We start from the raw sequence: 15,157 nt of genomic DNA, 5'->3' as shown, positions 1-15,157 counted from the left end.
ATATTAAATCAAAGGCGTAAATGTTCACCACCTGCTTTGCGTTTGTAAATGCCGTTTTGCTGCACCTGAAAACAGGTCAGTGTCCATCCATCTGATCAAAGTAGAACGTAGTGATTAAACAACTGACCTCCTCAGCCAGCTTCTAAAACTGAGACGCTTCCCTGCTGTCTCCATAAACATTTGTCGTCTTTCCTTTGGTTTTGATTCCTTGAATGTCTTTTAAAAAATAGAACTCCTTCCTGCTGTTAAAGTCAAGCAACTGTTTCAGTTGTTATTAACTTATTATTAACAAGTGTATCACTTAACATACATATGTAAACCTGTGTGTGTGTGTGCATGTATGTATGCCCAGTGCTTCCAGATTCAGAACTTTCTCCAACTTGTCAGTGCTTGTTAAAATTACTTTGGTTTGTGATATGCTCAGAGTTGACATGTATTCTTCCGATCATTGTTGGGACAATGTCTTTCCATGATCATTCTTTTAAGATGTCTTTCAAGATGAATGCTCCCCTGGAAGCCTCCACCGTTACTGTTGCTATAGTTTTTGTCTCTTTGATCTCTGCCACTCTAGTCCCCATAGGTGGGTGTTTTCATGCACAATTATCAACTCAGTGTGTTTATTTGCACCTACTGTGTGTCGGGCTCTGTGATAGACATAGGGAATGCAGAGGAAGAGAAAGGATGAACAAATTCGTTTTGAAAAAAACATTACATGACAGATTCTATAATGGATGCTGATGAGATTTACAGAAACCCAGATGTCTTGATTGTTAATGTTCTTCAAGAAAGAAGAACAGCATCCCTCTTTGCAGTCTCTGAGTACCGGAGCGTGTTAATGACAGGCCCGGCAAGTCAGCTGGAGACTTCAGTTAAAATTTCTGAGCTGCAGAAGAGGATTGCCCAGTGGAAATCAAAAAGTTAGGCAGGGTTGCAATGGTGCTGCTGCTGCTAAGTCGCTTCAGTCGTGTCCAACTCTGTGCGACCCCATAGACGGCAGCCCACCAGGCTCCCCCGTCCCTGGGATTCTCCAGGCAACAACACTGGAGTGGGTTGCCATTTCCTTCTCCAATGCATGATAGTGAAAAGTGAAAGTGAAGTCATTCAGTTGTGTCCGACTCTTCGCGACCCCATGGACTGCAGCCTGCCAGGCTCCTCCATCCATGGGATTTCCCAGGCAAGAGTACTGGGTGCCATTGCCTTCTCCGAGCAATGGTGCAATTAATGTTAAATACACCACATAATAGAAACCAGCCCTCTGGCTCTTTGTGAAGGATAATACCAGGCTTGCTTTTCCCCTGCTGAGTCTCCTGAATTAGAATCTCTTTTTATTCGCATTTGATGCATTTTCCTCTTTGTATTGGTAGCAGAGGATTCTAATTTTAAAATAATTTTAAAAGCTAACGTTTTATTAAACTTTTGATGTTCTTGTTTCCAGTTCAAAAATTCTCAAGTATCAGAGACCTTTAGTATGTACTAAACTTGGGGAAAAAATTCTACCATTATCTCTAAAGTCTATCATGGTGTTTGTAGTTTTCCCAAATATAACTGAAACTGTCTGAAGGTGGAAGCTGAGTGTAGCTTGTTTACCAGGGTTGCAGGTACAGGGGTGAGCACCAGCCTGGCTCTGGACAGTTAAGAAACATTTGAGGAAGAAAGGGAGGAAGGGCTGAGGGGACATTGCTGGGAGAAATGAGCCTCTGAACCAGACTGCGGAGGCCAGAGCCAGATGGTGGTGGGCTAGCGGAGAGAAAGGAGGGAACTCAAAGTGGGAACTGGGGAAAAGACCTCCACTGGATTCTCCAGCCCAAGAGCAGCCCTGAGGGTTTTTCTTTTTTAAGATTGACTTATTTTGTTTGGTCCGTGGTGGGTCTTCGTCGCTGCACCCAGGCGTTTCTCCAGTTGCGGTGAGTGGGGGCTGCTCTCTAGTTGCGGTGCGAGGGCTCCTCATTGTGGTGGCTTCTCTTGTTTCGGAGCTGGGGCTCGGTAGTTGCAGTGCATGAGAGCTTAGTTGCTCTGTGGCATGAGGGATCTTAGTTCCCCAGTCAGGCACCAAACCCATGTCCCTTTCATTGCCAGGCAGATTCTTAACCACTGGACCACCAGGGAAGCCCCAGCCCTGTGGATTTTGCACAGGGGAGTAATGTGATGACATCTTGATTTTCTAAAAGCAAATCGAGGCGGTTATGTGTAGAATGCATCAAAGGGAGGTAGAGAAATTAGGAAGCTACGAAATACCCCAACGAGTGAAGAGGCCTGAACCAGGGCACTTGGCACAGACAGGGTTGAGCTGAGAGCAGCTTCCCAGGATGGGGAGAAGGGAAAGCCCAGGATCAAAGGACAGGAGCCGACGTGTCGGACCCTGAGAAAGCAGGAGTGTGGGGGTGCCACTCACCAGGGGAGGGAAGTGTGGGCATGGGGGAGGGGAGAGAGGAAGTTGAGTTTTTTGCCTGTGAATGTGGAGGTGACCTGGAGGTGGCTGGGTGAGGCTAGTCAGCATGTAGTTGGGCGCCCCGGGATTGGGGTCAAGTGCAGAGGCCTAGATCCGGGGCTGATAGACACAGTGGTTCTCGTACTGTCTCCGCTCCAAGTTTGCTGACTCGAGTCAGGTAAGCTCTTTGATTCCTGTGTAACTGTCTGTCATCTCTTGGGTTTGCCCTGCCCGCTCTTTCACAGTTTCTCCTCGCATGCATTGGCCTCTCAGCTTAGTTACCATGAACTTCACAACGAACATCGGACAGAAATTCTGCCTGGGCTGAAAATCAAAGGGCGCCCATCAGCCCTCAGTTTAGACAGGTCTCTGAATAGACTTTTGGGAAAACTCCCTCCCAGCCCGCCAGCATTCTCAGGTGTTTTTCATGTGATTTTTCTGTTGCTTCTTAAGTGTTGAACCAATTCCTGCCCCATCGCAAATTGCCCTACCTGGCAACTCAGGCTGGCTGTGAGCCCTCGTTTTCCGTTCCTGAATTCATGTTGGGTGAAGTCTTTCGATTTTCAGCCGGGCGCTGACAGTCACTTCAGCCCAGGGAGCTCCTGTCCAGGTCGGACACTGCCTCGGACACAGGCCTCTTGTATTTCAGTCTCAGGCAAGTACCAACCCGAGCTTTTTAAAGGAAACCTTACGGCATGCAGACGTTCCTGTAACTCTTTGTCTTTCTCTGCCGGTCATTACCATTCGTTTCTGTGTCCTTCTTTTCTGCTTAGTTGTTTCATTATTAATAAGTGTTCAATTGCACTGCGTTTCACCCGCCTCTGCAATGAAAGCCATTCCACGCCTGGGATCACTGCTCAGACTTTCTTTGAAATTCCCCAGGAGGGTAACCCAAGGATTTAAACCCAGTGGGCTTTTAATCCTTGATGATGATGTTCTTGTTTGAGTGTTGGCCTTGCCCTCCCTGATGGGGTCAGAGGACCATCTGCTCACTCAGACCATCAAATGCAAAGCCAGAAGGCAGTCCGATCTGGGCTCTGGCTCCTGGCCCCTGGCCCGTGTGATTTGAGGCATGTAATTATAATTCTGAGTTGTCAATGAGGCAGCGACCGCCTTCCAGGTGGCAGGTCCATGAAACAGGTAGCCCGGCTCGGGAGAAAGAACGTTTTCCTGGGAGCTGGGAAGCTGGTTTGCATCTTGGCTCTTCAGATGGATTAAGTCTTGCTGTGACTTAATCCATCCACTCGGCCCTGGAGCTCTCAATTTTCTCATCTGTGAAATGAGGGGGAAGAACGCCATGCTCTCTGAGGCCAGTAGGTGACTGTCACTCGGGTTCTCGTGCACGGTATTGCCGTGTCCCCTCTGTAAGGTGCTGCCTTTACACGTTTGAGCGTGGCAAAATTGATTTTGTAAGTGGCTTTCCCATTGACTAAACAGAAAAACTTTTACACATGCTTTTTAGCAGAAATTACAAGCTCATGTCAAAATGGGGAAGAAAAAAAAAAACAAATGTCTATAAGACTGTTCAAGAGAATTAAATGTTCAAAATGCTTGGGTATTTAAAAATTGGATAGGGGACCATAATGGTTGGTAAATCACGACATTTTTATGAGATGTCTAGAAAGATTGGTGGTAAAGATGAGCTAATTAAATTGACATTTCCTCCATCCCCCCTGGGGGCCCCAGCGATCCTGGGCCTCCTACTGTGGAAATAAACATCTTCAATGCAGACTTTTAGAGGCTTGGGGAGGAAGGCAAGCACCATTAATCCCTTTCTTTAGGGAAAGGAGAATGAATTTCCAATTATAAATGTAAGCAGTCCGTTCAAGAGTGAGTTTTCATCTCTCATCTTCCTTTATTTCCTGATGAGTCTGCCATGGCACTAGAGCTTCAAATGCAGCTCTTGAGGTTTGAGATGGAGTTTTGCAGTGCTACCAGCCAGGGTTCTCGGACTCCTTAATCTATGGAAATTGGAGGCCAAATGCAGGCAAGATGTTATTGGGACTCCTGTTGCCACATGAGAAAGTGAAACAAGCAACAGGTGCCTTTGCTTGCTCCCTGAGAGCACAGTGAGCTGGGCCTTGAAATGGGGGGAGGGCACAGGCAGGACCAGGTCCAGGGTTCGGGCTGGAGGGTTGACTGGTGGTTTGCCCACACCTTGGTGGTGCTTTGTGCAGGGCACATGGGTAGTACCCTGGTTTTGCTCCAGACACCTCAGAAGTGGCAGTTGGGTTTTTGGCCCTTTTGTATCTTGTTCGTAAATTGTCAGAACTCCTCACAGTTATTTTTTAGTCCCTTATAGTTTCTTTGTATCTGTTGCTGGAGGAGATGTTTGTTCAGATGCAGGCACTGCAGCAAAGGGTCCCAGATCCCAGCCCATCTCCTTAAGATATGTGATGTATTTGGCTATGGAAAACGGGAGTGGTGGAAAGTGAGTTTACTTATCTAGTGGCAGGATCATCCTGAAACACAGACTAAGTTATCCTTTTCTTACATGCCCTGCATGTAACAGCTTTACTCTGGAACTTTAATTTTTGTCAGTTTATTTTATCCCTAGCTCCCCAGCAAGCCTGGCAGCATCCTAAGAAACAGCATGGACTTGCTGTCACATGTTCACCGCACTGGACTGAATAGAGAGCGCCGGCGATGCCGCCTTGCTCACCCAAACACAGCCCTGGGTCTACCACTAGGCCCTCAGGGTGCTAGGTGTGCTCAGGGGACTTGCAGGGAGAATGTTTGGACCAGTCACAAATGCCTGCACCCTGGATGATTGTGTTATATGAAATGTCCAGAACAGGCAGGTCTCTAAGAAAGTAAATGAGTGGTTTACTAGTTGGCTGGGCAGGGGGCAGAGTTGGCAGGGCAGAGGGCAGGAATGGGACTGACTGCTAATGGCTACAGGGTTTCTTTTTGAGGTTGATGAAAATGCCCTAAAATTCATTGTGGTCATGGTTTAACTGTATAATTGTACTAAAAACCATTGATTTGTAGGCTTTAAGTAGGTGAATTTTCTGGTACATGAATTATATCTCAGTAAAGCCATTCAGGATGTTTGGAGTTTAAGATTAGTTTATATTTGGTATGAGACCTTTTTCTCCTCCACCACTGATTTTGGTTGCCTTTTTCTTGACATATGGGGCTTGTGTTAAAGTATTTTCATTTAGAACAAGTGAATTTAAGGCATTACATAGTTTATAATATACAGCTATCAAATGTATAGAAGAAAAGGGTAGCCAGTGAATAAAAGCAGTTTGGGTGCATTTATCATTGAAAGTGAAAGTCTTAGTTGCTCAGTCATATCTAGCTCTCTGCGACCTCATGGTCTGTCCATGGAATTCTCAGGCAAGAATACTGGAGTGGGTAGCGATTCCCTTCTCCAGGGGATCTTCTGTACCCAGGGATCAAACCCAGGTCTCCTGCATTGCAGGTGGATTCTTTACCATCTGAGCTACCAGAGAAATCTTATCATTAGATTCCCCCCAAACTGAAAGCAAATCATTGTCCATTTCCTGGTTTCCGCAGACTGAAAGCAGAAGCACATTAATGAATCCTCGTAGTAGAGCAAGAAGGAAACCTAGAGACAATCAAGTCTGACTGTCTGTCTTAGCAGATAATCGAATAACAGAGTAAGGAGCAGGAGGGGCATTGATCGGAGGGGGGCCTAATGGCCCTTAACTTCTCACTGCTGCTCTTTCTGCCACACATGCTGAGACCTGAAAACCTGAAGAGGAAAGAAAGGTAATCAAGAAAGGCTGGGAGCCACTACTTGTGCAGACCTTTGCAGATTTCTATTACATATGTATTTTCAACATTGAATTAAGCCTTTTAAGGCTCTGCCTTAAACTGGATTTTGTGGTGGCCCAGCATGTTCCGTAAATGACTTCCCAGATCAACACCCCAAGATTGCTCTTCTAGACCTCCTCCTCTCCTCTCAAGCTCTCATCCAGCCTGCTCCTTGTCACCCTTCTTGCCCTGGCCACCACCTCAAGATCACCCAAGGACAGTCTGTCTGGCTCCCTGACATTCCCTGTCCTGTACCTTCCACTTGGTTGGCGTCTTCAGCCAGCCTGCTTTGCCCCCCTCCTCCGCAGGCAGGGGTCTCCCCAGCTCCCATGCTTGCTCCATCCTGTAGAGGATCAGTCCACTCCTCCACTGTCCTTCCTGTCCTTTGGTTGGAGAGGATGCAAGAAGCAGAGCAGGAGCCATGTATAACCTTTCAGGGTAGGAATTTTCAACTTGAAACTTCTTTGTGTAAAATGTTTTAAATTCTCTTTTTCAAATTGCAACTGGTTCTAACAGAGGGCTGTAGAAAGTAAGCCATGAAATGGACAGTATGAGAGTGGCAAGAATGTGGTTCTTGATTGTCACTGGGTATACAACCAAAGGCTTGGCCAGGGTGGAATCAGGAGTTAACTGGAGAGACTTTCCCGGCAGGCCAGTGGTTAAGGCTCCATTGCTGGGGGCATGGGTTCGATCCCTGGGTGGGGAACTAAGATCCCATAAACTGCAGCCAAAAGAAAAAGGAAAAGCCAACTGGAAGAGCCCATTCTATAAGTCTTTCATTTTTGACTTACCAAATTACAGAATAATTTGTTGTTATTGAGCTGTATCTCTAAATGTCTTCCAGGTTGAAATTTGCTGTTTATAATAATAGCTACCATTAAGGAGTACTACTCTTCCAGGCACTGTTATCAAAATTTTTGTCTTACCTCATTTAACCCCCAGGAAAACTTTTAATGGTGATGATTCTGTCATTATTACCTTTCTACAATGGAAATTGATGCAAGGGGGTTAAATGGTGCTTTCAGCTAGAACTTCACTCTCCCACATAAATCTTGTCCTGACTTGCAAATTTTTTCCTTTTATTTTTTTCCTATTTGCTTGTTTTAGTATTGTAGAGAGTGACCCAGAGCATCCCCAGCGTGAAAGACTATTCCTATTCCATTCAGCCTTGGCATTCTTGGCATTGTGGTTGTAAGCAGGGAAAGGAGGAGAATGGGACAGTTTTCTAAAGATTAAGCCACTGATCAAGAGAGAAAGCAGACCTCCAGCAATTCTCAGAACATGTGAATTAATTAAAACAGACATGATGAACTGTGCCACATGGTTGGAAATGTGAAGAGTTCATAGGACTGACGTTGTCACCACCGTCTACAGGACCGTAGGACACATTACTGAGCGCCAGCCCTGTCTCTCTGCAGCACAGATTGACTCTCAGCCCGGGGCTCAGCGCACATACTTCTCCTGGCCTTAAGCCTTGCTTCCAAACACATCTGTCTCAGCCCTTGCTGAGAGAGAAGACAGCCCCCTTTCCTATCTGTCTCGGATAAAGCCAAGTAATGATTGTCCTAGAAGTCAGGAGAGGTTTGTACGCATGTTAATAAAAGCATAAATTGAGGATTCTGGGCTGCATTAGCATTGAGGCTGTTACTGATGGTATTTTTACACATTTTACTTGGCAAATTTGAAGAACAAAGACAGGTTTGGCCTTGTGCCAGCTGGCTCAGGCGTTATATTATAGTGAGAAGGTGTTTGTCACCGCAGAGAAATCTATGGTAACAGTCCATCCTAACACCCTCCAGACGCATGTTCAAACAGGAGGCAGAGGCCTCTGCAAGGCCTCCACGGACACTGACCCACTCAGGTCTCAAGCAAGTGGTTTCTGCTCTCTGGGCCTCTGTTTTCTGCTCTGTAAATTGGGTGGTTTGGAACAGTCTCCAAGGTTGCCCCCAGCTGTCATGCTCTGCAACTATGAGGTTTATTTAAGCATAAGGAGACCCTTTGGGTCTGGAGGTTACTCCCTGGCTGTTTCTCTCAGGTCTTTCTCCTCTTGGCTTCCCAGACTTGTCCAAGTGTATGGACAAGTATGATGCTGTGGTTCGCTCTTCCTTTGTGACAAAATAGAGGACACTGAGGAATTTCAGTTTCTAGATAGCAGGCTGTTCGGTCTATGTACCATGCCTGTCCTCTCGTTCTTGTGAGAAGTCCCAAGAACAGCCGCCGCCTCTGACGCCTTATTTCTGTGCTGCTCTGAGAACTGTTATCGTCTCCCTTCAGTCCTGGCCCGGGTGTCCTGAGCCATTATCGTGCCCCTGCTGAGAGGGCATTGGACTGTCCTCTCACTGGACTTTTGTTGGGAGACATCAAGTCACCTTGAGGCCTGTGCTCCCCTGCACGGCCTAGAGCCGTGTGCCCTGTCTTCCTGGAAGTACATTTTAGAGTTGTTGGAGGTCCAAGGAGAGACCACCACCCCGGCTTACCCTCCATCACTTTACAGGCCCGGGAACCGATGCTCAAAGAGGCTTACTGCCTCTGGGTATCGAGGGTTGATGATGGAGAGAATGTTCTAGGGCCCAGACCAGCACCTGCCTTAGTACTGCCCTCCCCAACAGACATATTTCTCCCTTACGTTAGAGGTTACAGAAAGTCAACGATCATGGTATTAATTAATGGCAGAAGTTAGCCTTGTTTTTGTAAATTGCCCCAAAAGGTTGCCTCAGAGGTTTTAGGCAGGAGCCTTGGGTGTGACACTTGGCTCCATTGTATCCCAATTTCATTATGTTCATGTGGGAAAAGGCACCTGGCTCTTTCTATCCCATAGTAATGCTGTGGAAATAAATATGAATATGGATTTTTCCAAGCCTTAAGAGTCATTCTAAGGGCCACACATTTTGTGTAAAATTGCATTTACTCTTCTGATTGCTTGTCTAAAGCTTTTAATAAATCCGACTTACACATTTTTATATTCATAGCAATTATAAAAAGTACATCCCAATTGTTGATAAAGTGTGCTTGTCCCTCATTTCACTGTTAGAAAACTAAGAGCCTTAAAAAAATCTTCCAGACATTGGAAGCAGATATTGTGGGTTGGGACTACTTACGTGATTATTAAAATATTAAGACAGAATCAAGATTAGAATTTGTGAAGTTTTATATCCCAGGCCATTATGAGAGGGCCAATATCCTTATACAAAGTCTATAATAAATAATCATCAGTGTCTTTGAGACTGAAAGGAAAGGCAAAGAATTTGGAAGGAGGTAGCATCTGTGCTAAGGAGTTAATACTTTTAAAAATATTTTTCTTTTTATTGGAATATCGTTGCTTTATAGTGTTGTGTTAGTTTCTGCTGTGCAAGGAAGAGAATCAATCAGCTATATGTGTACATGTATCCCTTTCTTCTTGGACCTCCCTCCAACTCTACCCACCCATCTCACCCCTCTAGGTCATCACGGAACACCAGGCTGAGTTCCTGTGGTTGCAGGCTCTCACTAGCTGTCTGTTTTACACTCTGCAGCATATATATGTCAGTGGTACTCTCCCAATTCATCCACCCTACCCTTCCCCCACTGTGTCCACATGTCTGTGTCTCTACTCCAGCCTTGGAAATAGATTCATCTGTACCATTTTTCTAGATTCTACATATATGCATAAATCGGAAAGAAAAACAAATATCAGTAACGCACATATGAGGAGTTAGTATATTTTTGATTCTGCCTTTTCTAGCCCTTTACTTTGTAAATCCATACACTGAACATTGTATTATTAGACATTTCATTAGTGAATTAATACACTGAATGCAATGAATCATTATTCACTGTAACGTTTTGCATTTTAACCAAACCAGAGTTGGATGGACTATAGTGGGACGGGCATTCAGGCAGGCATGTTTGTAACACACTTACTACACTAGACCCACCATGCTCTGCTCCAGACAAATCCCATCGAGCCGTGGTTCAGGAGACTCTTGGTTCTCACGTGTGGTCTGCAGACCCGCTGTATCAGCATCATCTGTGCTTCAGACGCTGCACCCCACACCTGCTGGGTCAGAATCTGCACTGTCACGAGATGCCCAGGTGACTCCATTGCCCATTAAAGTTTAAGAAGCACTGACTCGGCAGCTTTCAATCCTGTTCTCTCCCACTAGTCAGTGATAGAACGTTAACACTTTCATATTCCATACACCTAAGAAAACAGTCCGTGAAACTGATGCTGCTGTTAATTCTGTCCTTTGCTGAATATGAGTATCCTTTGCTAGCCTCTCTTCTCCCTCAAAAGTTATTCTACATGTATTGTCAGTTTTATAGTTTATAATCTGGTCTGCCTGTCTTTCATTAAGTTCATTATTCGTGCTTTGATTTTTATGCCTGAAAGTAATTTGTAATCTTACAATTCCTAGTGTTCTTGTTTTATTTGGAATAACCTTTTACAAATGAATGTTCAGGAAGAAAAAGACCACTAGCCAAGAGCAGTGATTGCTTTTTTTGGCCAATGTTTAAAACCTCCAAACAGGACATTCACCTTGATTTCCTTCCCTTTTAATTCTTAGTAGGAAGTGATAAAAAGGGGGGTTTTTATTTTCCAGGGGAAAAAAAAAAGAAAATATAAGAATCAAACTTGTTAATATAACCGTTTTCGTCCCCCAAATCCTTTTCCTACTTCTCAGTCTATCTGATGAATTTCAGCTGTCTTCATCGTTTAATATAGCCAGATCCTTCTATTTAAAGGCATTGGGAGTTACTTTTCACAAGTTTTCTAATATGCTAAGGAAAGCAATTTTGATTAATTGGCCAGGGAGGCTCTGCCCTTGCCAGGTGTGCCTGGTGGCATTCAGATCAGGCTGTGTGGTCTCTGGATGTAAAGACAGAGACCTTGGGGCCAGGGCAGGTGCTGGGAGTGAGAACGCACTCACCTCCGTCAGCCCAAGACCGGGCAGCCCCTCCACGAGCTGCCGCAGCTCCGCAATGTCGTTAGACCTCTGAAGACTCAGTCCTGGATTTCATCTAGAAAAGGAAAGGTTAAGGAAGCTTATATTCTAGAAAGATGGAGAAGTCATGATGCAGTGATCCCACTTGCCTCTCTGAAGACATCTGCGTCCCCCTAACCAGACAGACTTTGGATCACTGGGGCTTTGGAATGCCCACTTGGGAAGAGGAAGGCGGAGTGACTGTCTTTCCCTGTGAGTCCCTCACAATCCATCCAGTGGAGCTGGGCAGGGAGTGGAAGTCAGTTCTCAAGGGCACAGTGAGCAGAGGTGAAGACCAGACTTCCTCAGATGCTGGGGGTTTGCTGATCCCAGTAAGCAGTGTAATATGCTTGGGGAAAAGGAGGAGAGTTCCCCGAGGCTCTGAGAAAAGAGATTCAAATGGGAGTCACCTGAGAGAGCAGCAGGGACTTAGCTAGTGGGAGGGTGGAGAGCCTGAATCTGGAATGAAATTCTAGACACTGGAGTGAGATGAAGCCAGGAGAGCCCCCACTCACAGCCCCACCTCATCCCCTCCAGAGATGAACTGTCCTCAACAATGACTGAAGTGGGGTTGGGGGATGGACCAGGTCAGAATCTTCTAGAGCTGTGTTATAGCATACCTGCCCAGGCCAGCCCAGGGCAGCCACAGACCCCAGGGTTCACTAATTGAGTCATTTCCTACTTGAGTAGTTGACTAGTTGAGAACTTGGGTTTGGCGCCAGCCACACTGCAGATGGAATTCCCAATCTTCCGCTTGCTAAAGCTGTGTGACCTTGGCTCAGTTATTTTACATCTCTGATCCCTATCTCCTCATCTGTAAAACAACAGTGATATAAATAGTAATTGTTCCATAGGAATGTTATCAGAATTGGGAGAAGTGCTCTGTGCCTAACTCTTGGCAGAATACCTGTTTGTATAAGGAAACTCTCAGTGAATGTAAAATGTCCTTCCATGGCTGGAACCTAACTTTATTCAGAAGGAAACCTGAGCTCTTGTTCAACTCAAAAGAACAAGGTAAACAGAGCAACTTTGATTATAATTCTAGATGTTAGAGTCACTATTTTAATTTCATTTGAAGGACTTGCCATTTGAGTTACAATGAATAGAAAATGTCCTCCTCCTTATCAACTTCTTCCAAACACAGATTTTGTGTTTTTTTTTTTAAACTTTTTATTTTTCAGTGGGGTATAGCCGATTAACAATGTTATGACAGTTCTGGGTGAACAGGGAAGGCGCTCAGCCATACATATACATGTCCCCAAGTTCCCCTCCATCTAGGCTGTCAGATAATCCTGAGCAGAGTTCCCTGTGTGATACAAGTCGGGCCTTGTTAGTTACCGATTTTCAATATAGCAGTGCAAACACATATGTTTTTGAAAACTTGTAACGACAACAAATGACCTGGAAACTGGTCTTTAACTGGTTCTCTTCCTTCCTCCCCCATCGCCCACGGGAAGAATTCCTTGACCCGCAGTGCACCTCTTCCCAACGACTCCCAGGCCCGCAGTGGAGCGAGATTCCACACGTCCTACGACAAGAGGTATATCATCAAGACCATCACAAGTGAAGATGTGGCCGAAATGCACAACATCCTGAAGAAATACCACCAGGTAATGTTTCTTTATTTTTACTTGAAACTCTGAGGTGATCAATATTCATAATGAATTATCATCAAGGCCCAAGATTTAAAGATATAGGTAGGTCATGATGAGAACACATTTGACACAAAAATTCCCTCTAGCCGTGTTTGTAAAAATTATTATATCCAGATTACAGACAGTTAACATTTAGGAATGGTAGATTGTTAGTTATATATGTAACTCTTCTAATCTAAACACCCTTCTGTTCAGTAGTTTCAATGATTACCATTCTGATTTTAAAACCACTGAGCTTCAGATCAGATCAGTCGCTCAGTTGTGTCCAACTTTTTGCAACCCCATGAATTGCAACACGACAGACCTCCCTGTCCATCACAAACTCCCGCAGTTCACTCAGACTCATGTCCATCGAGTCAGTGATACCATTAAGCCATCTCATCCTCTGTCGTCCCCTTCTCCTCTTGCCCCCATTCCCTCCCAGCATCAGAGTCTTTTCCAATGAGTCAACTCTTCACATGAGGTGGCCAAAGTACTGGAGTTTCATTTTTAGCATCAGTCCTTCCAAAGAAATCCCAGGACTGGTCTCCTTTAGAATGGACTGGTTGGATCTCCTTGCAGTCCAAGGGACTCTCAAGAGTCTTCTCCAACACCACAGTTCAAAAGCATCAATTCTTCAGCACTCAGCCTTCTTCACAGTCCAACTCTCACATCCATACATGACCACAGGAAAAACCATAGCCTTGACTAGACGGACCTTTGTTGGCAAAGTAATGTCTCTGCTTTTGAATATGCTATCTAGGTTGGTCATAACTTTCCTTCCAAGGAGTAAACGTCTTTTAATTTCATGGCTGCAGTCACCATCTGAAGTGATTTTGGAGCCCAAAAAAATAAAGTCTGACACTGTTTCCACTGTTTCCCCATCTATTTCCCATGAAGTGATGGGACCAGATGCCATGATCTTCGTTTTCTGAATGTTGAGCTTTAAGCCAACTTTTTCACTCTCCTCTTTCACTTTCATCAAGAGGCTTTTGAGTTCCTCTTCACTTTCTGCCATAAGGGTGGTGTCATCTGCATATCTGAGGTTATTGATATTTCTCCCGGCAATCTTGATTCCAGCTTGTGTTTCTTCCAGTCCAGCGTTTCTCATGATGTACTCTGCATATAAGTTAAATAAACAGGGTGACAATATACAGTCTTGACGTACTCCTTTTCTTATTTGGAACCAGTCTGTTGTTCCATGTCCAGTTCTAACTGTTGCTTCCTGACCTTCATACAGATTTCTCAAGAGGCAGATCAGGTGTTCTGGTATTCCCATCTCTTGAAGAATTTTCCACAGTTTATTGTGATCCACACAGTCAAAGGCTTTGGCATAGTCAAGAAAGCAGAAATAGATGTTTTTCTGGAACTCTCTTGCTTTTTCCATGATCCAGCAGATTTTGGCAATTTGATCTCTGGTTCCTCTGCCTTTTCTAAAACCAGCTTGAACATCAGGAAGTTCACGGTTCACATATTGCTGAAGCCTGGCTTGGAGAATTTTGAGCATTACTTTACTAGCATGTGAGATGAGTGCAATTGTGCGGCAGTTTGAGCATTCTTTGGCATTGCCTTTCTTTGGGATTGGAATGAAAACTGACCTTTTCCAGTCCTGTGTCCACTGCTGAGTTTTCCAAATTTGCTGGCATATTGAGTGCAGCACTTTCACAGCATCATCTTTCAGGATTTGGAATAGCTCAACTAGAATTCCATCACCTCCACTAGCTTTGTTTGTAGTGATGTTTTCTAAGGCCCACTTGACTTCACATTCCAGGATATCTGGCTCTAGGTGAGTGATCACACCATTGTGATTATCTGGGTCATGAAGATCTTTTTTGTACAGTTCTTCTGTGTATTCTTGCCATCTCTTCTTAATATCTTCTGCTTCTGTTAGGTCCATACCATTTCTGTCCTTTATCGAGCCCATCTTTGCATGAAATGTTCCCTTGGTATCTCTGATTTTCTTGAAGAGATCTCTAGTCTTTCCCATTCTGTTGTTTTCCTCCATTTCTTTGCATTGATTGCTGAAGAAGGCTTTCTTATCTGCATTCAGATGTTTATATCTTTCCTTTTCTCCTTTGCTTTTCGCTTCTCTTCTTTTCACAGCTATTTGTAAGGCCTCCCCAGACAGCCATTTTGCTTTTTTGCATTTCTTTTCCATGGAGATGGTCTTGATCCCTGTCTCCTGTACAATGTCACGAACCTCATTCCATAGTTCATCAGGTACTCTGTCTATCAGATCTAGGCCCTTAAATCTATTTCTCACTTCCACTGTATAATCATGCTGCTGCTGCTGCTGCTACTACTACTAAAGTTGCTTCAGTCGTGTCCGACTCTGTGCGACCCCAGAGATG

General features: G+C 44.7%; 1 protein-coding gene across 1 annotated transcript in view; it reads left to right on the top strand.

Moving 5' to 3' along the window:
• Positions 1-15,157, top strand: part of PIP4K2A (phosphatidylinositol-5-phosphate 4-kinase type 2 alpha) — a 186,192-nt gene that overhangs the window by 115,604 nt on the left and 55,431 nt on the right. The window contains exon 4 of the mRNA XM_061435983.1: positions 12,630-12,782. Coding sequence (XP_061291967.1) covers positions 12,630-12,782 — 153 coding nt within the window. The remainder of the gene's footprint in view (positions 1-12,629; positions 12,783-15,157) is intronic.

The sequence above is a fragment of the Bos javanicus genome, chromosome 13 (genome assembly GCF_032452875.1).
Source record: "Bos javanicus breed banteng chromosome 13, ARS-OSU_banteng_1.0, whole genome shotgun sequence".
Classification (NCBI taxonomy): Eukaryota; Metazoa; Chordata; class Mammalia; order Artiodactyla; family Bovidae; genus Bos; species Bos javanicus.
The sequence above is the reverse complement of the archived record's forward strand: the minus strand, read 5'-3'. Positions and strand labels throughout refer to the sequence as shown.